This window comes from Octopus bimaculoides, chromosome Z (assembly GCF_046866305.1).
Source record: "Octopus bimaculoides isolate indiv1 chromosome Z, ASM4686630v1, whole genome shotgun sequence".
Lineage (NCBI taxonomy): Eukaryota > Metazoa > Mollusca > Cephalopoda > Octopoda > Octopodidae > Octopus > Octopus bimaculoides.
In genome coordinates this window covers 34475481-34499132 of record NC_142944.1, presented here as the reverse complement: position 1 = coordinate 34499132, position 23652 = coordinate 34475481, and the positions used below count along the sequence as shown (strand labels likewise).

General features: G+C 35.4%; 2 protein-coding genes across 5 annotated transcripts in view; one reads left to right on the top strand and one right to left on the bottom strand.

Annotated features, from left to right (window-relative positions):
• LOC106868885 (uncharacterized) overlaps positions 1 to 14772 on the bottom strand; it is a 28741-nt gene extending 13969 nt beyond the window's left edge. The window contains exons 1-5 of one of the 4 annotated variants that reach the window (XM_014914337.3): positions 14090 to 14772; positions 7842 to 7966; positions 6306 to 6447; positions 3562 to 3683; positions 936 to 1043 (exon numbers count right to left, since the gene is read on the bottom strand). In XM_014914337.3, coding sequence (XP_014769823.1) covers positions 936 to 1043; positions 3562 to 3683; positions 6306 to 6447; positions 7842 to 7966; positions 14090 to 14204 — 612 coding nt within the window. In that variant the 5' untranslated portion in view covers positions 14205 to 14772. Of the gene's footprint in view, positions 1 to 935; positions 1044 to 3561; positions 3684 to 6305; positions 6448 to 7841; positions 7967 to 8997; positions 9470 to 11207; positions 11465 to 11750; positions 12028 to 14089 lie in introns of those variants that run through there. The other 3 variants (XM_089365174.1, XM_089365175.1, XM_014914338.3) reach the window with 3 other exon arrangements.
• A 465-nt stretch (positions 14773 to 15237) lies between these two features.
• Positions 15238 to 23652, top strand: part of LOC106868888 (endonuclease V) — a 49549-nt gene continuing 41134 nt past the window's right edge. Inside the window, exons 1-2 of the mRNA XM_014914346.3 lie at positions 15238 to 16918; positions 22196 to 22240. Of these exons, the coding sequence (XP_014769832.1) occupies positions 16866 to 16918; positions 22196 to 22240 (98 nt within the window). The 5' untranslated portion in view covers positions 15238 to 16865. The remainder of the gene's footprint in view (positions 16919 to 22195; positions 22241 to 23652) is intronic.

The following is a 23652-nucleotide window of genomic DNA, read 5'->3' as shown; positions in this document are numbered from 1 at the left end:
GTCCTTTGTCTTTATGCAGCTGTCTACATCTATCTACATCACATGACCAAATCTCCAAAAATTCTCAAAAGTCAGATATCATGTCAAACAATGTCACATACTCTAACTCAATTGGTTACGTTTTCATGAGTGTACTAATGAGATTTGCACTGAAATACTCATTTAAATATGAATAGGTTATTTCAAGTGTGTATGGGCGAGTTAGTAATAAAACGATTAAATAATTAGTTATAAAAAATCTGGTACAGGAATACATACAGAATAACAGGAAAGCATACACATGATAGACGTAAACAAGCTCAAACCCCACATCATTCATCAACCAAATATCACTGGAATTTCAACACCTATGATAATATTCTTCAATTTGGTGGTGTCAACAATAGACACTGCTAGGGTAGAAATGAGCAGACATGAATGACAAATACAAACAGAAAAGTGAGACAAGTACAGTAACAAGAACAGAAAAATATAGCAAAGAAACAAAAAAGCAAGGTCTCAAATAATGAAACTCATTACAATGGTCAATAAGCAAAAACAGAAATGTTCCCGACAGTGTAATGGCAGTATTTGTAAACTAGCATTGTAGTTACACTTTAAGTGTACTTAGACTGATATATGTACATAAGCTTTGTGAGTACTCATGGGTAAGCTTGGGAGAATAGGAAACTAGAAGAGTAAACTGCAAATAAATCAGCAGAAAACAATGACAATGGCAAACCAGTGCTGAATCTTTCCCAAGAAAAATCATGAATCATCACACTTTGGTGTGGGAGTCCATGATCACTAATTCCTCTAAGACAGGAACAATGCATGGAGAGAAAGAGTGAGACAGAGAGAAAAGCAGAGACAGAGAGACAGGCAGAAAGAGAGGCTGAACAAATTATAACTGCAACTTGAACTGCTGCTTTAAAATATATTACACAGATGCAAACCTTAATTCGGTCTTCAAATTTATATTTCTTTATAATATTTTCTTGTATCTGACACAGAGTTTTGTCTATTTCAACTCCTTCAATATTTGCATTGGTGAAAAGGTAAGCCTGTATAAAATATAAAAAGAAAAATTAATATGCAGCCATTTTCTTTCTTTATTGTTCAATGTGGTTGTTGTATACAAGCAGTATTATATCTACTTTGATATAATACTCCCCAATACAAATCTGATATTTGCAACTAAAAAAATCAGATCTATATTTTATCAGTTCAAAATGAAACTAGCACAAACTACAACCAGAAACTGCTTTGATGGGGAAACTACTTACTAAATATAACAATAAAATTTTACTTGTCTTTTATCACAGCCATTAAAGATTACACAAAATAGTATGATACTAATACTTTATGACAAACAAATCAAGTTGACTCAGTCTATAGTAGCCTATTCATAATATTCGTTTCATTTTGGCACAAGGCCAGTAATTTTGGGGGAAGTGGGTAAGTCAATAAGATCGATCCCATTGATCAACTGGTACTTATTTTACTGACCCCCAAAAAGATGAAAGGCTAAGTTAACCTCAGAAGAATTTGAACTCAGAATGTAAAGATAAATGGAATGCAACTAAGCATTTTGCCCAGCATGCTAACAATTCTGCCATCTCGACACCTTCATTCATTCATAATACTGAATAGATTTATCCCATCTATCCATCTTCTATTCATGGGAAGGTTGTTGAGGATAGAGTCCCCAGGTACCTCTTCCATAGGGTCCTATCAAAAGCAATTGTCATTAGACTTTCTAGCTGGATTTCCAAGCTTGGCCAACTGTGACTATGGATATTGTTTAACTATCTCATTCTTGATCTACCCCTAAGTATCCTCTTGGTTAGCTCAGCTTGGAGAACAGATTTATAATTCTGCATATTTCAGAAGATACATCAGACCCCAACAACTATCGACATTCTACAGACATCAGGTGAGGCCCACAAAGGAATAGTGCTCTCACATACGAAATGATGCTGCTGCTATGTTCAAATACTCTAGACCATACCCAGAAAAGGGCCACTTCAATGACTGGCATAAAGAAACTCAAGCAAACTCCAGCCTCTTGATACATCACAAGGCTTGATGTATTCTCTGTAAACTGAATTAGTTCAATGATTGTAATCAATGTTTGCTATACCATACTTGCTTCAGTTAGAATTTGTTGAGGTGGATTTTCTACAGCCAGATGTTCTTTACATTGCCTACACCCACTTTTCTTCTCCAAGTAAGGTAATATTTCCCCATGACCAGCCATGTTTTATTTTCATGCTGACTGGAGGCAAATGACATCATTTGTGTGATGGTGATATCCATTCATAACCATTGTGTAACATGAAGACAACCACAAATACACATACAATGAGCTTCTTTCAGTTTCCATCTACTACATTCTCCCACAAGGCTTAGATCAGTTCAGGGCTATAGTACGAGACACTTGCCCAATGTACTGTGCAGCATCACTGAACCTAAAACCACATAGTTTGAAGGCAAGTTTCACAACCACACAACCATGTCTGTGCCTTATATACCAACTAGAATCAAGAACTTCACAATGGCTCTGTTATTATTTAACCTTTAGCATGCTTAGGTGCATCATGTCACCATACAAGTTTTCACCCCTGTAACCACTAGCACATTGTGTCACATTGAGATGAGAGAAAACTTGCATGACAACATGATGCACAAAACTTGCATGGCAACATGATGCACCTACAGTGCGCTAAAGTTACACAATCCCATGTCTAAAATGACCACTTAACCCTTTTCATACCAAGTTGCCTGACACTACCCTTGGTTCTATGACACAAATTTTCTGCTATAAAAGTAATCTGAATTAAAATCTTTCATCAAACTTTTGTATTAATTTATGTTCCAAACACCAGCTTAATAATGACAATGTTATTTTCTAGATTCTTCAATATTTTCAAAATTAATTGAAACAAAAGTAATGTATGTCAACACAAATATAGTAACAAAAGGTTTAAACCATTAGAAGAAAAGTACTTTTGACTAAGAAAAAGGAAGAGAAAGAAAGACAGAAAGAGAGATTACACATGAGTAACTTCAATGTATTTTGTTGAGGTGAACTATTCCAAAGAAATTTATCAGAGGGACAATTTTGCTTGTTATCTGATAAAAGAGCCATAAAGAAGCAGTGGTAGAAACATAATGATCTTGATAATTATAATTATAGTTCAAAGGAGTGACTAAATTTATCATTCAATTAAAAAGGAACATTTTTCTTCAATTGTTTTTTAATAAGCAAATGCCTTCACAAAAATTGAACTTGTTTAAAGCTATAGATAATAGTGTATAAATATTGGGTTAAATTTCTTTGGATAGAAGAAAGTCGAAAGCTACCTATGGGACACTGAACCCACATCTGTAAACATTACAGACATTCTTACCATTGGACAGGCAGCCTTCAATTTTTCTACCCAAAGGGATTTTTAACCCAATATTTACATGTTAGTATTTATAGCACAATCTACTTTGAGTTCAGATGTTGAAAACAAACTATTTCATGTTCTCTTGAAGTTTCTAAATTCTTATGAAGTAAATTATATTTTTACTTACACCATACAATATTGCACCAAGTCGTGATCCAATGTCAAGAAGATTTTTACCAGAAATGTCAGGCAGTAAGAAATCAAATATATATCTGATTTGTGCTGTTGATGCAGAGTGAGTCACCAGAGCTATTCAGGAAATAAAAACAAAATATGCAATTAAAAATTTAATATAAAAATTTCATTATGTTTTGTGAAAATATGTAAAAATGATTTAATTTCTTTCCACTGTTTTATATCAAATTTTTCCCCTTACTTGCAATAATGGAAATGCCTTATTTGTTGGAGAAAATGATAATTTTTTTTTTCTACAACTAAAAGGCTTATATGTCAGTCTGTCTAAACACTACATACAACTGTGAAGTAGGAAATTAAGTGTGTGTTCAACCAAGCGTGATATTAAACCTTGATCAGGTGTACAACTTAATGGACAACCTTGAACTCAGTCTTTGCTTTAACAGTCAAATAAAAAAATAAAAAGAGTCTTATAACAAAATAATGAGGATGGAAAGCTTCTTACAGTGTGAAAAGGGAAAGTTTACTTTATATATTTCAGGCAAAGAGGCCATGTTGAGTGTTGAGGACAACACCAAACAAGGCCAGATCTACATAGACTCACATTTCTTTATTCCATTCACTTCTAATGATGGGTTAGACGGGATGCATTGAGGCAGATTTTCTATAGCCAGATACCCTTCTTGTCGCTAACCATCACCTGTTTTCAAATAAGGCAATATAATATTTCCCCTTGGCCAGACATGGTTTTCATAGCAGACTGGAAAATGACATAGCTTGAATAATGATAACAGCTGCTTACAGTTCTCATGCGAAGTCAAGACAAGGTATTAACACATGTATACAACACACATATGATATATGTCAAGTTTCTTTCATTATAACAAATCCACTCACAAAGCTTTTAGTTGGGCCAGGGCTATAATTGAAGACACTTGGCTAAGATGTCACACAATGGGACTGAAACTATGTGATTGAAAAGCAAGCTTTTTAACCACACTGCTATGTCTGTGTCGTACATATAGAAAACAGGTTCATACAATGAGTGTTCAGGATGAACTAAACTCTAGCATTAGGCGCAGGGATGCAGAGTCCTGCTAAGAATTGGCCAGAGGCAATGTATTGTTTAAGTTGGTGTAGGTACAATAGAATGAAAGCATTTCTGGCATACACCTTCCTTCTACTTAAATGTTATTGAATTGCTGAAACAATTCTTTAGTATTATTAAACCAAGTTTCTCTCCACAACATAAGTATCACTTGAGATTTAACTTGTCCATAATTAAACTATCTTGCTCAGCTACACCTAGTACATGATCAATTGTAACAAATTCATATAGACTTAAGTTCAGCCATTACAACTTGCATAATTTTAATAATTATAACTCTGGTAAAAAAAAACTATATTAATAACAAGGTGAACATTGGCAACAGTATCCAACTTAATGGGGATAATCACAATAATAACCCTTTCTACTATAGGCAGAAGACTTGAAATTTTGAGGGGGAATTATATTGACCTCAGTGTTCAACTGGTACTTTGTCGAACCCCAAAAGAATGAAAGGCTAAGTCAATTTTGGCAGAATTTGAAGTCAGAATGCAAAGATAGATGAAATGATGCTAAGCATTTCATCCACCAAGCTAACAATTCTGCCATAATAATAACTCTAGCAATAGTAACAGTAATAATAATGACGATAATAAAAAAAAAAGAAATAATAAGATTAACAAGAATGATCACAAAAACAACAGCAAAAATAATTCTTTCTACTACAGGTACAAGGCCTGAAATTTGTGGAGGGAGGGCACTAGTTGATTACATTGTCCCCAGTGTTCAACTGGTACTTATTTTATCGACCTTGAAAAGAAAAGATGAAAAGTAAAGTTAATCACAGTAGAATTTGAACTCAGACCGTGAAGATGAACAAAAATGATGCTAAACATTTTGTCTGGTGTGCTAAGGATTCTGCCAACTTGCATCCTTAATAATAATAACCTTTTCTACTAAGGTACAAGGCCTGAAATTTTGGGGGAGGGGACTAGTTGATTATATCAACTCCAGTGTTTCACTAGTACATAATTTATCAGCCCTGAAAGAATGAAATGCAAAGTCAACCTTGGTGAAATTTGAACTCTGAACGTATCAACAGGCAAAATACCATTAAACATTTTGCCTGGTGTGATAACAATTCTGCCAACTTACTGCCTGAATAATAATAATCCTTTCTACTGAAAGCACAAGGCCTCAAATTTGGGGGAAGGGATTAAGTCGATTATGTTGACCCCAGTGTGTAACTGGTACTTATTTAATTGACCCCCAAAAGAATGAAAGGCAAAGTCAACCTCAGCGGAATTTCAACTCAGAAGGTAACGGCAAAAGAAATACTGCTAAGCATTTTATCTAGTGCGCTAATGATTGTGCCAGCTCGCCACCTTAATAATAATAATAATAATCCTTTCTAACAAAGGAACAAGGCCTGAAATTTGTGGGTAGGGGACAAGTTGATTACATCGACCCCAGTGTTTCAGTCCCAAAAAGATGAAAGGCAAAATCAACCGCAGTGGAATTTGAACTCAAAACGTAGCCACAGTCAAAATACCACTAACCATTTCATCCAATATGCTAATGACTCTGCCGGCTCACCACCTTAACCTTAATAATAGGATTGATAACAATCAAAGCAAGAGAAAATATAACAAATGTTGAGATGATGAAAAAATATATAAATTACTTACTTAAAGGTTTAATATTCCTGGAGAAGCAATCACTACAGTAATGTAAATGTATTTTTCCATCCTCTCCCAAAGAATTCATGTCTTCTTCATCATAAAGAAACGCATCTATATATGCTGTTGTCTGGGATGTGCAATCAGCATTCTGGATAAATATAATTACGCAGTCAATATAATATATATATGTGTGTGTATTTGTGTGCGTGAACATTTTACAAATAAACTTTATAATCGCCGAGTATGTTAGTATTTTACACATAAGAAAGTAAATTTCAAATTCAGTATAGCTGTGAAAACAGTGAAGAAAGATTGGGTATTTACCTGTAGAAGACAGAAAAAAAAGTTGTCAGCAGGCAGGTACAGAGAATCAAACTCTGTACCTCTCAGGTACCAGTTGAGTGCTCTGTACCATTAAGCTAATATACCCCCGCTCCTTGAAACACTTCTTTTGACATCCATTCCTTATTCTGAAAATCATGCTTTCCCACTCCCCCGCCCCGCCACTGATCACCCTTTCTGTGTCACCAGTCATCTAAACTACATCCTCTTCACAGCCACACCCCATTCTTAACACTATCTCATACCTGCCATCAACATCTACCCCCACCAAATATACCACTGATTATATATTCACTCTTTCCATACTTGACTTCATCTACCTCTGCCACCATTATGTTGCTCATGCCACTCTTATAACCTTTACTTACCCATCCCATCTTGCTATCTTACCAGCATCATCATCAACATTTAACATTCATTTTCCAAGCTGGCATGAAATGGATGGTGTGACAGGAACTGACAAGGCCAAGGGCCACACCAGGCTCCATTTTGGCTTAATTTCTACTGCTGGATACCCTTCCTAATGCCAAACACTCCAGAGTCTATTGGATGCTTCTTATGTGGCACCAGCATCTGCTGCTCTTCACCCTTTCTGTATTCCCTCTTCCACTCTTAGTCACCTCTATATTTTCATCTTCCTGATTTTGTCCCCACTCTCTTTTATTCCCTAACACCTTGTCACCACTATTTTTATCCCTCTTTCCTGTTCCATCCCAATTCCACCTACCTTTATATAATGCAGGGTAGTCATATATCTATCCTGTAACAACAAACTTGTTTCTGTCCCTCTATCATACTTTAACCTCTTAACACTTTGGATTAAGCCATTTCTCTCTCTATTGTATTCCCAAATAATGTTCTTTGTCTAACCTTCTGTGAAAAAATGCCTGGCCATGGGGAAATATTACTTTGCATGGAAGCATGTGAGAACTGGTAAAAGGAAGGCATCCAGCCTTAGAAAATCTTTCTTCTTTAAGAACAATGCCTAAAATGTGAACAAATGGGGTGTGTCTAATTGACTATACCAACCCCAGTACTAAACTGCTACTTATTTTATCGACCTCCAAAGTCGACCTCAGTGAAATTTGAAATAAAAATGTAAAGAGGGGCAAAATGGTACCAAGCATTCTGCTTGGCATGCTAACAATTCTGTCAGCTCACTGCTTTAACAATAATAATAATAATAACAACAACACTTACAGGACCCACTTCAGGAGGAATTATGCTTTCTGAAGGAATCACACCATTAACAGGAACAATTTTTCGTAGATCTTCTCGAATGCTATCCAGAATTACCATAGAATTATTTTGCTGGTCATAAACATCTATAAAATTCAAAATACGCATTTCTGGTAAGAAATATCGGAAGTTATAAAAACTTCAAAACTCAATTTTAGTACAGTTCTATATTTAAGAAATGAGGAATTATGTACATTATTTACATTTGACAGATATTTGTCCTCATCTTTTTTGTTGTTAACACAACAAACAAGATGAGGACATATGGCGTAGTGGTTAAGAGCGCGCGAGCTACTAACCCCAAGATTCTGAGTTCGATTCCAGGCAGTAACAAGATTAATAATAATAATAATAATAATAACAACAACAACAACATTGCAAAATACTTTAGGAATGAAAACCCAGGTTTGAAATTTTCCCAAGACACCTGATGAAGGCTGGAGGGCATATCAGCTGAAACATTGTGTTAACAACAAACAAAATGAGGACAAATATGTCAAATGTAAATGATGTTCGATTTTAATAGAATACAATAATCCATGCAAACTTGAAGCATCCTCATTTGTTAAGCTTTGGCATCATATCAAAAATTAATTACAGGTTCAAACCAAAACTATGAAGAGATTTTTTTCTATAATTAAAACCCAATTTTTCTAAGTAACATCATTTTTTATTCTTTTTGTGATGATTATAAACACTAACTTTTTTTCTAACTTAGCTCTGTTGAAACAAACACTGCCATTGTTTTATTCAATCTTTAAAACGATGAAGAATTTAGTAAAATAACTTTGTCAGTGTTAAGGTTGTGTTTAGAACAAAATAACATGGAATTTGGATGGAAGGTTTTAATTTAGATCACCAACCATTAACTATATAACAAAAGCAATATATTTCTGTTAAAATATACTGCCTTTATTTCAGTTTTTAAAATAATGAAGAATTTAGTAAAATAACTATGTCATTATTAAGCTAGTGTTTGGAACATAATGTGAAATTTTGATGGACAGTTTTAATTTAGATCACTTTAAAACAAGAAGATTGTATCATAGAACTATAGCAGTCTTGGAGAGAATGAAAGAAGCCCATTGTGTGTGCATGTGCATGATCTTGACATCACCTGATAATTGCAAATGGGTATCTCCGTCATGCAGAGTCCTTTTCCAATCATCCATGAAGAACATGTCTGTCTGGTTATGGGTCTTTCTCTGATCACATTGAACTGTCTTGATAATGGGGGGAGACACACACACTGGATAATGAATTTCTAGATAGCAACCCACACTTAAAAGAAGTTAGTCCTGGCTAGAATATTTTTAATTATAATCCTTCTCACTCAGGACTACAATTAGTTGATTGGTCCCTAAGCCAGCCTTGTTCAGTGAAACATGTAAGAGATTTGTATTTCATGTTTAAATATCTAGGTGATCGGATAATCTACAAAAAATAGCAGCTAAATTTCTTTCTGTTGCCGTCTTAAGTAAAGAATATTTAGTTGAGGATGGCAAACAATTTGACCTCTCTGCTAACCTCAGTGTTGGAGGTTTTATGAACCAAGGATGATGGCTTCGTGGAGAGAAGGTGGCATCAATAGAGGAAGAGAGGCAAATGGTTATTGGAAGAGTTTACTGTTTTGTAAAGACACTTTGAGTGAGCCACACACATGGCTGTGTGTGTAGTAAATCAGCTTGCTTCCTAACCATATGGTCTTGGGTTCAGTTCCACTGCTTGCTACCTTGGGTGTCTTCTACTATAATCCTAGGCCAACCAAAGCCTTGTGAATGGATTTCTTCACCTCTTTCCAAGTAAGGTAATATTTCTCCATAGCCAAACATGTTATTTTTGATAGACAGAATGATCACACGGACACTCCTTTCTTAGCTAGGAAACTAGATGCTTGTGTCTAAAGGTAAAAATCATTAATCTAGTATTATTTCATTCATATTTATGATGTTTTAATACGATATTAAAACACTAGTAGTACTTGGTTATCAACTGCAAAAAGATGGAATGTAAAATGGGCATCGGTAGGATTTAAACTAGAAATTCAAACGGTAGCAGTTACTAAATACATTAACTAAATATCACAAAGCATTGATGTGGTTGTCATTTTATGTATTTTATAAGAGTGCATATGAAGTTTATTCACTCAAAAAACATCGGGATTTGTCTCCAGTATATAAACTTATCCAAATTTGAGACCATACAATGGTACTACCAGTGTAAGCATTTCAAACATTTGATAAGGAAGGTAGGAGAAATATGATTCAACATGGACATGGCAAAGGTATGTGGGGGGGGGGGGGGGGGAGACTGAAGCTGAGAGCAAAGAACACAAACCCAACATGCACTAAAACAATTAGCATGGTTGGAGTGATTACAGATACTCTCAGCATGGAGAAAAGAAAAAAGAAAAAAACAGAAAAGTGTGTTACAGAGAGAGCCAAAAGAACTGGGACATTTATTGGTAGCATGTATGATATTTAGCACTGCTGCAAGTTCAATACTGTGCTAAAAGCTGCTGAAATCCTTGTGAGTTCCACTCAGCAACTAAAAGTAGTGAACTGCCCCCCCCCCCCTCATATTTCGAGCTGATGTTGGTTAAAATTTATATATATTCTGTATTGCATAATTGTATATTACAAAACCCACCAATGTGCTCCATATTATAGAAAACTCTAAAATATTCCCTGAATGCATCAGTAATGGGTAGTGCTGCTAAAATCACGTTATTTATACAAATTACTCTATGGACCGCACCCCTTTTCGGTTATTTATTTATTATTTTTTTCTCTGCAGAAATCCATCTTTTCGACTGTGGTAATTCCGAATCTGCAAAAAAAAAAAAATCAGCATTTCAAAATTTAATCCTCCCCCCCCCCCCCCTCACAACCAATTTTTCAAAGAAATTTTTAAAGAAATTTTTTGGGCGAAATACGTAGAAAAATACAGAGATTATGATTCTGAAAAAAAAAAAAAAAAAAGGCAGTCATGGTATTAGCTGTCAGAATTGAAAGTAGAACTGACAAGGAACGTTACTGCTGGTTTGAGTTGATTCTTTGGCTACTGACTAGCCGGAGCTATCTATCTGTCTGTCTGTCTGTCTATCTCTCTCTCTATATATATATATATATCTATCTATCACTCGTTCACCTCTGTTTGTGTCCGTAGAATTTATCAAATTAGAAAACGCAAATTTAATATAAAAATATATTTTCTGAAATTGCAAATTATTTAAAATATAAAAATATAATTTTCAACAGAGAGAATTTATCAAAATAGAAAACAAATGAAGTTTGAAGTTTAAAAATAATAGGATCGACCACTCACGACTAGCTAGCGCGGACGCGCGACTACGCGTTCGGGACCACTCTGCTTTAGTAGTACCCTTATACTCTGTGTGTTTTCAAACGCATGGATATAGGTGTCAAATTTGTTCCAATAACTTTCGAGTGATAGATAGATAGATAGAGAGAGAGAGACAGACAGACAGATAGCTCACTCCGGCCAGTCATGGTATTAGCTGTCAGTAGCCAAAGAATCAACTCAAACCAGCAGTAACGTTCCATGTCAGATTTTTCTACTTTCACTTCTGACAGCTAATACCATGACAGTGCCAAAAAAATAAATAAATAAACACTCCTACCCTCCCTACTAAAATAGCAGACAAAAAGTATCTAAACAGAAAACTCGACATGCTAGAAACAGCAGCTATATGACGAATCACGTTTTTAAAATTTTAATTCGACAAGCTAGAAACAACAGCCAAACCGAAGGTCCACTTTCTAAATACGAATTACCAAAACAGAAAAAAAAATTTTAAATGTCATTTTGTTGTCGTGTGTGTGTACAAAAAAACTCATTTTTACATACCACTCTTAATTCCAAAAGACCCTCAACGACATGTTCACTTTCTGCCACAGATGCGCTGGTGTTTACTTATTCATTCTTGGAAAATTGAAATTTTACAAATTTTTTTTTTTTTTTTTTCAGAATCATAATCTCCGTATTCTTTAACGTATTTCGCCAAAACAAAATTTCTTTAAAAAGTGATAAATGGTGGGTGGTTAAATTTTGAAATGCCGATTGTTTTTGCAGATTCAGAATCTCCGCAGTCGAAAAAGGGTAAATTTTCAAATTAACACCCGCACAATTTTCACTAGGGTGTTACGGTTAGGGTTAGGGAATTCCGTCCCTAACCCTAACAGTAAACCTAACCCTGACCCTAAAACCCTAGTGAAAATCGTGCGGGTGTTAATCTGAAAATTTACCCGAAAAAGTGGGTTTCTGTAGGAAAAAAAAAAAAGACCTGAAAGGTGGAGTGCAGTCCACGTCCTTTAACCTCCGCCTAAATGTCTAGTAATAGCAGGTTTATAAACACTTAAAGAGTGAACATGGTAGAGTGGAAACTATGCAGAAGACCGCCTATCTCCCCCCCTCTCTCTATATATATTCCGTGCTCTGTTTATGTTGTTTTTCATTTTGTCCACGTTTTTTTGTGACGTCCTGTACCCAGATATGCATCTATATATACATGTTGATGTAGGTATGTACATGTATGTACGTATATATATGCATATACTCACATATTATTTGTATTATATATATATATATATATATATATATACACACACACACAAACGTAATCACAAATGCAAAACTAGATGGAAAACATAGTACTTGAATACACAAGGTAGAGTAAAAAGTCTTCACAAACTGTTACTTAGTTTCACGTTACCGCTCGTCGGACAGCTGTGAATGAGTGTGTAAACATACACACGCGCACGTGTGGCATTCACCGCTTGACAACCGGTGCTGGCTTGTTTACGTACCAGTAACTTAGTAGTTTGGTAAAAGTGTCCGATACAATAAATACCAAACTTTAAAATAAGTATTGAGGTCGATCTGTTCGACTAAATCCTTCAAGAACACACCAACGTAACCACAGTCCAGTGAAACAACTCTGTAATTTTGTTTCTAATTCAATACTACAGCTACTTATATAATAAGCTATCTCAATATTTGGAGACTATAGGAGTAGCTGTCACGAATAAAATGGAATTTGCTGGTATTTGTTGATATTTTTTTCATTTTACAACATTCCACATAATAAACCACACGTAAATGTTTCCTCTGCTCCTAATACACGTGCTTTTAAAATAAAATATTTATTCCCTATAGTAAATATCACGTTTTCATTTCAATGTATCAAGTAAATACCAAACACAATGTAATGTATACATTCTATATTTAGAATTTACGCCGCAATTCTCCACACGTTTACCACATTTTCATGTATATATATATCTTAAGGCCGGCGAGGAAACATGAACGCGGTCACTTGAATTGTTAGAAATAGCAGTCAACTCGCCAGAGTGGCTGTGTGGTAAGTAGCTTGCTTACCAACCACATAGTCCCGGGTTCAGTCCCACTGCGTGGCATCTTGGGCAAGTGTCTTCTACTATAGCCTCGGGCCGACCAAAGCCTTGTGAGTGGATTTGGTAGACAGAAACTGAAAGAAGCCTGTCGTATATATGTATATATATATATATATGTATGTGTTTGTATGTCTTGACAACCGATGCTGGTGTGTTTATGTCCCCGTAACTTAGCGGTTCGGCAAAAGGGACCGATAGAATAAGTACTAGGCTTCCAAAGAATAAGTCCTGGGGTCGATTTGCTCGACTAAAGGCGGTGCTCCAGCATGGCCACAGTCAAAAGACTGAAACAAGTAAAAGAGTAAAAGAGTATGTTAAAATATGTAATCAAAAATACGCTGAATAAAGGACGGAAAGGTTATGGCTGGAACGCCTTTCACTTTAGGTTGCTGACTAAATTTATCTCACATGCCATATTCTTCACGTAAAAAAAAAGAGCAATTTCTGCTGGTTAACCCAACATCTACGACTGATCCAATTTAGAATGGAGAAATTTTCTACAGCATCCCACGTCAGCCATACACTTCCCAATTAACAACTAGTAATTTGTAAATCTCACTCTACAAGACAATTATGAGTTGCTGCCATGAAGGCAACCACACCATACAATTATTCCTGTATATAACTATATGCTAATCAATGGTATTGTTAATTTATATTATGAAGTCAAGCATTTGGCATTTATTTATTTATTGTTTCTTAATGCAAGGACTTCGAATATAAATAATTTCGAGCCTGTCCTAAAAACAAAATCATTCTATACATTCTCTTTACCTTTATCAGCCGCTTCGATGTGGTCTTCTACCCAAGATATAAAATCAGCGACATACATCTTATCAATTTTCAACAGGAGCGACTTGAATTCTTCGGTGGCTTGTTGCAGGTCCATTTCAGAAACACGTGTACTTCGCAACCAAACATATGATATAATTGTTATTCAACTTTCGCAGTTTAGAGTCGACGCCGTTTGCGCATGCGCACAACTTCACACCTCTTAAATGTATGACCTTTCTTTGCCAATGGCATCGCTCTGGGTGATCTTAGTACTGTCTTAGAGTACGGCTGTACCAGGAGTCCCATGCTAATCTATAGGCACGCTGTGGCTGCGTATGTAGGACCCCTGGACACATATAACTATTGAAGATGGCGCTTTGGGTGTACTACTTTACGATATGTTTTGTTTCATCATTTAAAGGGGTGAGTTTAAATCATGGGAGATTTGACAAAATGAGCACCGGCCTCATAATAGAATGCTTAGTATCAGGCAAAATGCTTTTTGGTACCTTTCGTTCTGAGTTCAAATGCCGCTATAGTCAACAGTGCTGTTATCGATTGAATATTTTTATATAATGCATCCTTGATGTGAATAACATGATAAAAAAAAAGAAAAAAGACTAAATGTGTCCCCAACACAATTCGACTTTCTCGTACAACATGCCGACGTTAACAACCAATGTTTACTATAAGAAACTATAATTTCATTTTGGTCGAATGCCGAAATGGAATTAGCGATGTGGTCGGAGATGGGAAATAATTGCGATATTTAATTCCATTTTTTCATATTCTGCAAAGGCAGACTGTTTTTTTTTTTTTCACTCTTCCTGTATCACTCAAGTTATTTATTTCTAAAGTTTTATTTTCAACGTCAATTACTCAATAATTTATCGGAGTTATTCGTTTTAGAATGGCTATTGTTAAAACCTCACTTCTAGCTATATATATATATATATATTCATATATATAAAAAAAATTCTTTGGATTTTTATATTTTGAGCATAAGAGATTCAGAAAGTGAAAAATGTTTTTTAAAAATCAAAATTGGTTTGAGTTAGCCGATTCACAGCTGCAGTACACACACACACTTTCTTTCTCTCTCTCTCTCTATATATATATGTAGCTATCTATCATCATTTAACGTCCACTTTCCATGCTTTTTGAGTGGCATCAGCATCTGAAAAGACAAACCTGTATGTGTGGAAGACAGCAATTTTACTTAGCTTGACGTATCTTATCAAGTACAGCAAATCATGACATCTGGTCCCTTGTCATTTTCTCAGTGAGGCCTAGCAGTCCAAAGATCCTTTCTCACCACCGTGTTCCATATATATATATATATATATATATATATATATAATATACTTTTGTTTTTTGAATCAATGAAAAATTATAAAAATATCTCAAAAATGTGGAATTTCATGCATGACATTTGTCAATCTGAGCTAGTTTGTTTAGTGTATAGTAGAAAGTGGGTTATACATCTTTAGACGTATACCTGACTTTCCTACTATAAACTTAAAGAATATAACGGAACGCTGAACTCCAAACTATCAACTTAAACAACACTTTATTTAGGTGGTAAATATATACATCTTTAGTTCTTGTTGTTACAGCTTTTGTTGTTGGGACGTTGTTATGTAGGTGTGAGCGAGCTGTCGAGCGTAAGTCCGAAAGATGTAGAGAGACAGCTTAACACGTAAAGAGGCTGTCTCCAGAGTTCGAATGTTAGAGACACTCTTGACACGTCCATTGCTCTATGCTGGCCAGCAAGAAAGAGAATGAATTGAGCGGGAACGCTTGGTTGTTTAATTCTACGCATGCGTGAGACTACGCATGCGCACGGCGTTACTACAGGTGTCACACATGAAACTTTCTATCTTTGAGTCACTTCTGTAACCTTTCAACCAATTTTGTTTCTCCTGTACCAAGCATATAGATAAAATATTTATATTTGAAATCTCCAAGTATATTTTGTTCACATTTCAAAGTTTCTGTTTCTGTTTTTGTTACAATTTATTAAGGCTGAATAATGTACTTTCAAATGCAAACAATGGTAGAATGTTTGTCATGTATACAAGAGATGTAGGTTCAAGTTCCATGGGTTGCCTTCAACTTTTTCTATCAACACAATATTTATATGCTTTTATTAAAAGCTTTATTACAATAAAAGAGTTATATCCTGCTATCAACAGACACATTTTCCCAATCCCAGGCAAAAATTAAAATCATCAGTGTCCTCATTGTTGGACTCAAATTACATTCACACATCCATTGCTAATAGATGCAGCTTTTATTTCTAAAATTTTTTTTTCTTCTTCTCACTTTAGAAATGGTTGAAAAAGTTGAGAGAGGAGACAATACTTTTGTAGAGCACTAGTTCATGCCAATCAATCAAGTAACTTTATTTTCAAATCAAAGGCCCCTTTTAATTATTCAATTAATCAGTAACTAATTTTTTAAAAATAAATGGCTTATAAACATCTTCCACGCTGCAATTGTTTTCGTTCCAGCACACGATCTCAGATCAGGTCGCTTGCTATGCAAGTACATCCCCAAATAGGTATAATTTTCATTTTTATTAGTTTTGTTTTTTTCCTAACATGGATTATGATTAAGAAGGGAGGTTACTCTATAGAAATAATGATGAAATTTAACTCGATATGTCCAGTAGTTGCAAAATAACACGTTTTGTTAAAAGTTTTAACTCTTAAGGTGGAACACAAGTAATGAGTCGACTAGAATCGAGATTGTTTTAAAGAAAACTGTTGTAGAAATGGAACTTGCCATCGCTGGTATTATGTTGATTTCATATGCTATAAAAGTCAGGTATATTTGTTTGTTTATTAAATTACTTTTTTACTAAAATTGCGAAACTGCATTAGCCCCAAACTTTATAACATTAATTATTAAACCAATGTTTGTTTCTAATATTTGTTTACTTTAAATTATTATTTAAGGCAAACACAAGTAAAACGCAAATTCTTTTCACTTTAATGTTTTTGTCTGTATTCGTAATCTCCGACATCTAAACTGTAGGAATCCGGAAAATAGTTGAACCGAAGACGGAAAAAAAATCAAAGAAAACACACTCTATCTAATAAACAGAATTACAAGAATGAATTTCCTTTCACAATTGAATATTAACTTTATTTGACGTATCCCTAAAGTTATCTATTCAACAACAGGCAATCTTTGACACTTATATCGAATGATCGCCAACTTTTTTATAAATTGTACCTCCAAAGCCTTGTAAGTGGATTTGGTAGACGGAAACTGAAAGAAGCCCGTCGTATATATGTATGCATATATGTGTGTGTGTGTGTGTATGTTTGTGTGTCTGTGTTTGTCCCCCTAGCATTGCTTGACAACCGATGCTGGTGTGTTTATGTCCCCGTCACTTAGCGGTTCGGCAAAAAGAGACCGATAGAATAAGTACTAGGCTTACAAAGAATAAGTGCCGGGGTCGATTTGATCGACTAAAGGCGGTGCTCCAGCATGGCCGCAGTCAAATGACTGAAACAAGTAAAAGAGAGTAGTCTATGATATTAAGGTTTATGTTATAATGAAATAAGTTGTAGTTTATGATAGTTATGATTACGAGGTACTTGTATTTATGGAAATTTTCAAGATGTGTATTTGGAATTTATGTTATGAATATAACGAAATTGTTTCATTGTTAGTTTTTACTAAACTACAAACAAACATTTTATTTCAAAAATTTTACATGTACATATATGGTGTCCACCGATGATAAGATAGCTCTCAGAGAGTCCACATAGGCGTAGGAGTGGGTGTGTGGTAAGTAGCTTGCTTACCAACCACATAGTTCCTGGATCAGCAAGTGTCTTCTACTATAGCCTCGGGCCGACCAAAGCCTTGTGAGTGGATTTGGTAGACGAAAACTGAAAGAAGTCCGTCGTATATATGTATATATATATATATATATATATATATATATATATATATATATATATGTGTGTGTGTGTGTGTGTGTTTGTCCCACCAACATCGCTTGACAACCGATGCTGGTGTGTTTACGTCCCCGTAACTTAGCGGTTCGGCAAAAAGAGACCGATAGAATAAGTACTAGGCTTACAAAGAATAAGTCCTGGGGTCTATTTGCTTGACTAAAGGCGGTGCTCCAGCATGGCCACAGTCAAATGACTGAAACAAATAAAAGAGTAAAAGAGAAACAAAATAAGGGATAGATGATTACATTTGACTCCAGTGTTCAACTGGTACTTTATTTCATCAACCCCGAAAGGATGAAAGGCAAAGTTGACTTCAGTGGAATTTGAAGAGCATCTTTCAGTGGAACTATGCTAACCTCATTTCTTTTAACAGTACTACTCAAATACTGCTCATTTCAAGTAAATTCTACCACACTACACCTCCACTGAACCGAAGAGGCATTCATTTACAGTCATTCCAAATGCTGGCTCTCACTCTGGGGACTTCTGGCGAAAGTACATGCTTAGCCAAGCTAAAACTGACTCTTCTCTTTTGGACCACATTAGGAATACACACACTGTTTTCTGTGTTACCTCCAGTTATAAAAAGTTGGTACTATACATTGTAACTAGCACTCACAGTAGGTACCCCCAGCCTATACATATATATATATATATTCCTGGAATTAGCGCGCCAAAACGAAGACTTTTGAATTTTACCATTAAGCTGTAATTAGCAGAACCATATGCACGCCCACCAATGGCGGTGGGCAACTCTGTATACGATTCTGATGAATACGATTCATTACAAATCAGGCTGATGAGGAATAGACAAATGGTAAGAATTTGTTAAATCCGAAACTAGTTCCTGTTTAATAATGCTTGTTTAGGTGATTTTAAATGTCTTGCCCGCTCACGTTTTTGGTATGCTGCTATATTTCATGTTGAGAACAATTTAGGTTTTAATAGACACAAGATGTGATCTATTTCTAGCGCATCAATTGTCCATGTTAGTGGTCAACGTTATTTTTTTAAATGTACCTTAATCCCCTGAGATTGCAGATAATATTTCTGAATCTCTTTGATTCTTTAGATGTGCTGGCTTACTGATAATTAGTCGATATTAATTAATATATGACTAATTACCAGATTTTATAATAATATTTTACCCATTGCCCATGTTCTCATACTGAATATAAAAGACGCAGTAAATATTTTCTGCGGATATATTCCTGGAATTAGCGCGCCAAAACGAAGACTTTTGAATTTTACCATTAAGCTGTAATTAGCAGAACCATATGCACGCCCACCAATGGCGGTGGGCAACTCTGTATACGATTCTGATGAATACGATTCATTACAAATCAGGCTGATGAGGAATAGACAAATGGTAAGAATTTGTTAAATCCAAAACTAGTTCCTGTTTAATAATGCTTGTTTAGGTGATTTTAAATGTCTTGCCCGCTCACGTTTTTGGTATGCTGCTATATTTCATGTTGAGAACAATTTAGGTTTTAATAGACACAAGATGTGATCTATTTCTAGCGCATCAATTGTCCACGTTAGTGGTCAACGTTATTTTTTAACATATATATATATATATATATATATATATATATATATATATATATATATATATATATAGGTGCAGGTGTGGCTGTGTGGTAAGTAGCTTGCTTACCAACCACATGGTTCTGTGTTCAGTCCCATTGCGTGGCACCTTGGGCAAGTGTCTTCTACTATAGCCTCGGGCCAACCAAAGCCTTGTGAGTGAATTTGGTAGATGGAAACTGAAAGCAGCCCATTGTATATATGTATATGTATGTGTTTGTCCCCCAACATTACTTGACAACCGATGCTGGTGTGTTTATGTCCCTGTAACTTAGTGATTCGACAAAAGAGACTGATAGAATAAGTACTAGACTTACAAAGAATAAGTCCTGGGGTTGATTTGCTCAAAGGTGATACTTCTGCATGACCACAGTCAAGTGACTGAAAGAAATAAAAGAATATAATGTAAATAAATTGAAAAATTGTGGAGCATGTAAGCCAAAAATTTCAGTTTGTAAAAATATAATAGGTTTAACATTACTAAAATATTAATCGTCATCATCATCATTGTCGTTTAACATCCGCTTTCCATGCTAGCATTGGTTGGACGATTTGACTGAGGACTGGTGAAACCAGGAGGCGACACCAGGCTCCAATCTGATTTGGCAGAGTTTCTACAGCTGGATGCCATTCCTAACGCCAACCACTCAGAGAGTGTAGTGGGTGCTTTTACGTGTCACTTGCACAAAGGCCAGTCAGGCGGTACTGGCAACGGCCATGCTCAAAATGGTGTATTTTACGTGCCACCCGCACAAGAGCCAGTCCAGGGGCACTAGCAACGATCTCCTCGAAAATCCTACGAAGGCCAGTCAGGCGGTACTGGCAACGGCCATGCTGAAAATGGTGTATTTTATGTGCCAGTCCAGGGGCACTGGCAACGATCTCGCTCGAAAGTCCTTACACATGCTGCAGGCACAAGTGCCAGAAAGGCGTTGCTAGGCACAGATGCCATCACAATTTCGCTTTCGCTTGCCCCAATAAGTCTTTGCAAGCTGAGTTTCATGTCCAATGAGGGAGACGACGTTGGCATGGGTGCCAGTCGTCAAATTTTACTTAACTTCGATATCACTTGCCTCAACAGGTCTTCGCAAGTGGAGTTTAGTGTCCAATTTAACTCGATTTCAATTTCACTTGCCTCAACAGGTCTTCGCAAGTGGAGTTTAGTGTCTTGGTTTCATATATTGAAATGGTAAAAGTTTTAATTAGTTGTCGTTAGCTCTGGGTCAACCCTAATACAACCAACGTATCATTAAAGACATTCCATCTGTGACCAGCCCATGAGTTACATTGAATAAGATCCATTAAATTACTAATTCTCAAGTAAAAAAAAATTAAGTACAGGTAAGTTGAAGAATTGATAAATGTCAAAGACATTGCTAGATCTTGTTGTTTCACAATAGGACAGCCCTGATCCAATAAACCAATGAACAAAGATCCAGCTATGATCATTCCATTTTTTTCTTGTCCAAGGAACCTAGGACCACAATATCCAATGTGTCTTTTTTTTTTAAGATGGTAGGGTGTGATTTGAGGGAGATTTGACTGCTGTTTCCAGCAATTGATGAACCACATAGTGGCTCCCTTATTTGTTCAACTGGTAGAGGTATGCAGAAGAAGTATAACAAGCACAGAGAAATAGTCAAGCAGTGTAGTTACATAGTCACATAGTTATATGTGGTTGAGATAGATAATAAAGATGTTAAAAATATGTAGTTTAGTCAAATATGACTAAGTATGGCACTCACATAGGTGAGCTGGCAGAAACATTAGCACGCCAGGCGAAATGCTTAGCGGTATTTCGTCTGCTGCTACGTTCTGAGTTCAAATTCCGCCGAGGTCGACTTTGCCTTTCATCCTTTCGGGGTCGATAAATTAAGTGCCAGTTACGTACTGGGGGTCGATGTAATCGACTTAACCCTTTGTTTGGCCCCTTGTGGGTAGTGAAGAAATAAGTATGGCACTCACATACTCAGTGAGAAAAGATGTACGGCAAAAAGATCCAAGATTGCCATCATGGAAACATTGCCTGCACCCCCACTTAACCCTTTAGCATTCAGATTACTCTGTCAAATTTAATGCTTATTAATTAACATGGATTTGAATTAATCCTGAATTATTTTATAACTTTGAGATTTCAATGATGTGATTGTATATTTTTAGAATGACATTGTAGGGTAAGTGTAAGAGGCCACATTTCGACAGTTTGAACATAAAACAGGTTGAATATTTGGGCTAGATATGGCCAGTTTAAATGCTAAAAGTAAAGATGACCCCTTAGTTCTATAAAGCAAACCCCGTTTTAAAGTGATCTAAATTTTAAAAAAAACCTTCAATCAAAATTTCATGTTAAAAGTTAATTTATGAAATTCTTCTTTATTTTCAAAAGTAATTGAAACAAAAGCTGTGTATTTCAACAGAAATATGGTAATAGATGGTTAAACTGATGTGAATATAAAAAAAAATATGGAGGATATTATTGAATTAAGTATCTTTCTATTGATTCCATTGATGATCCACTTTAAATTTTTTGTTGTTTTTACAGGTTAAAGAGTAACAGCTATAAAACAATCATAAAACAATTAATAAGGTTAGTTTGTTTATTATCACCATGGAATTATAATCATTTCATTAAAATTTATTTCTTAAATTCAGTTTTTGTTTCCAAATTTATGTATAAAATCATCATCATCATTTTTTTAACATCTACTTTTCATTACTTGCAAGGGTCAAGTAGAATCCACTCCAACCACACTTCTATAATTGAGCTGCTGTATAGTTCCTCTACATCAGAAGTTCTCAGAATGGGCAGTACCAACTGCAAGGGGGCACTGGGCATGTTGTAGGGGGTGGTGAGGTAACATAATTAACATACTAAATTTTAATAGTAATTGTATTATACATGATAAAATAGTAATGGTTATCAAAATAAAATGAGATTTCATCAGGCACGGGGAAGTCATTAACTTGCAATGCATCTGTCTGTATTAATTTTTTTTTACCATTTCACTGTTAAAAGCTTATACAATCCATTTTTAAAGTAAAATTTATAAATTATCATCCATGTTAAGTTAGTTTAGTCATGATATCTCACTTGCCACTTAGGTGGACGTTAGGCGTGACAATTATTTTAAAAAATGGGGTGCTACAAAGCACATTAAGAACTACTGCTCTATATCAAGAAACCTGTTCTTTTTTGGTCCCTTCTTTCACATCTTAACCTCTTATATTCTAGCATAAAGCTACCATTCTTCCTACTTTAGCACCACTCAATTAAAGGGTATCTTGGTCTTGTATGTTACATGGTGATTTCACTAATGTTGGTGTCATGAAAAAAGCACCCAGTACACTCTGTACTGTGAGTGGCATTAGGAATGCCATCCAGCCATATAAACCATTCCAGGCAGATATTAGAGCATGATGCAGTTCTGTGGGATATGTCAGATCCTGTCAAACTGTTCAACCTATGCTAGCATGGAAAATGGATGTTAAGTGATGATGATGACAAATTACATATAATTTGTATGTGTGTATGTATATATTTATTTATACTCATACTGATGTACATAGATATATACATGCAATACATAAAGATCTGAAAGCAGAGATTAAGGAGAATCATTAGGACACCAGAAAAATGCTTAGAAGCATTTCATCCATCTTTACATTCTAAATTCAGATTTTGCCAAGGTTAACTTACCCTTTCATCCTTTCGGGATCAATAAAATATGTTCCAGTTTGTCACTGAAACTGATGTTATTGACTTACCCCGCCTCCTTGAAATTGCTGGCCTTGTACCAAAATTGGAATACAATTGTTGTTATTATAATTGTAATTGTGGAGATGACAGTGAATGACAAGCGAAATAGAGACAGACAGACAGATATATATATAGAGAGAGATAATGAAGGAAAGAGAGACAGAAACCATAACAAATGTTAGTTGAAGTGATAACAGTGAAAAATAGAAAAGGAAAGGAACAGAATGAGATGTTGTTGAAGC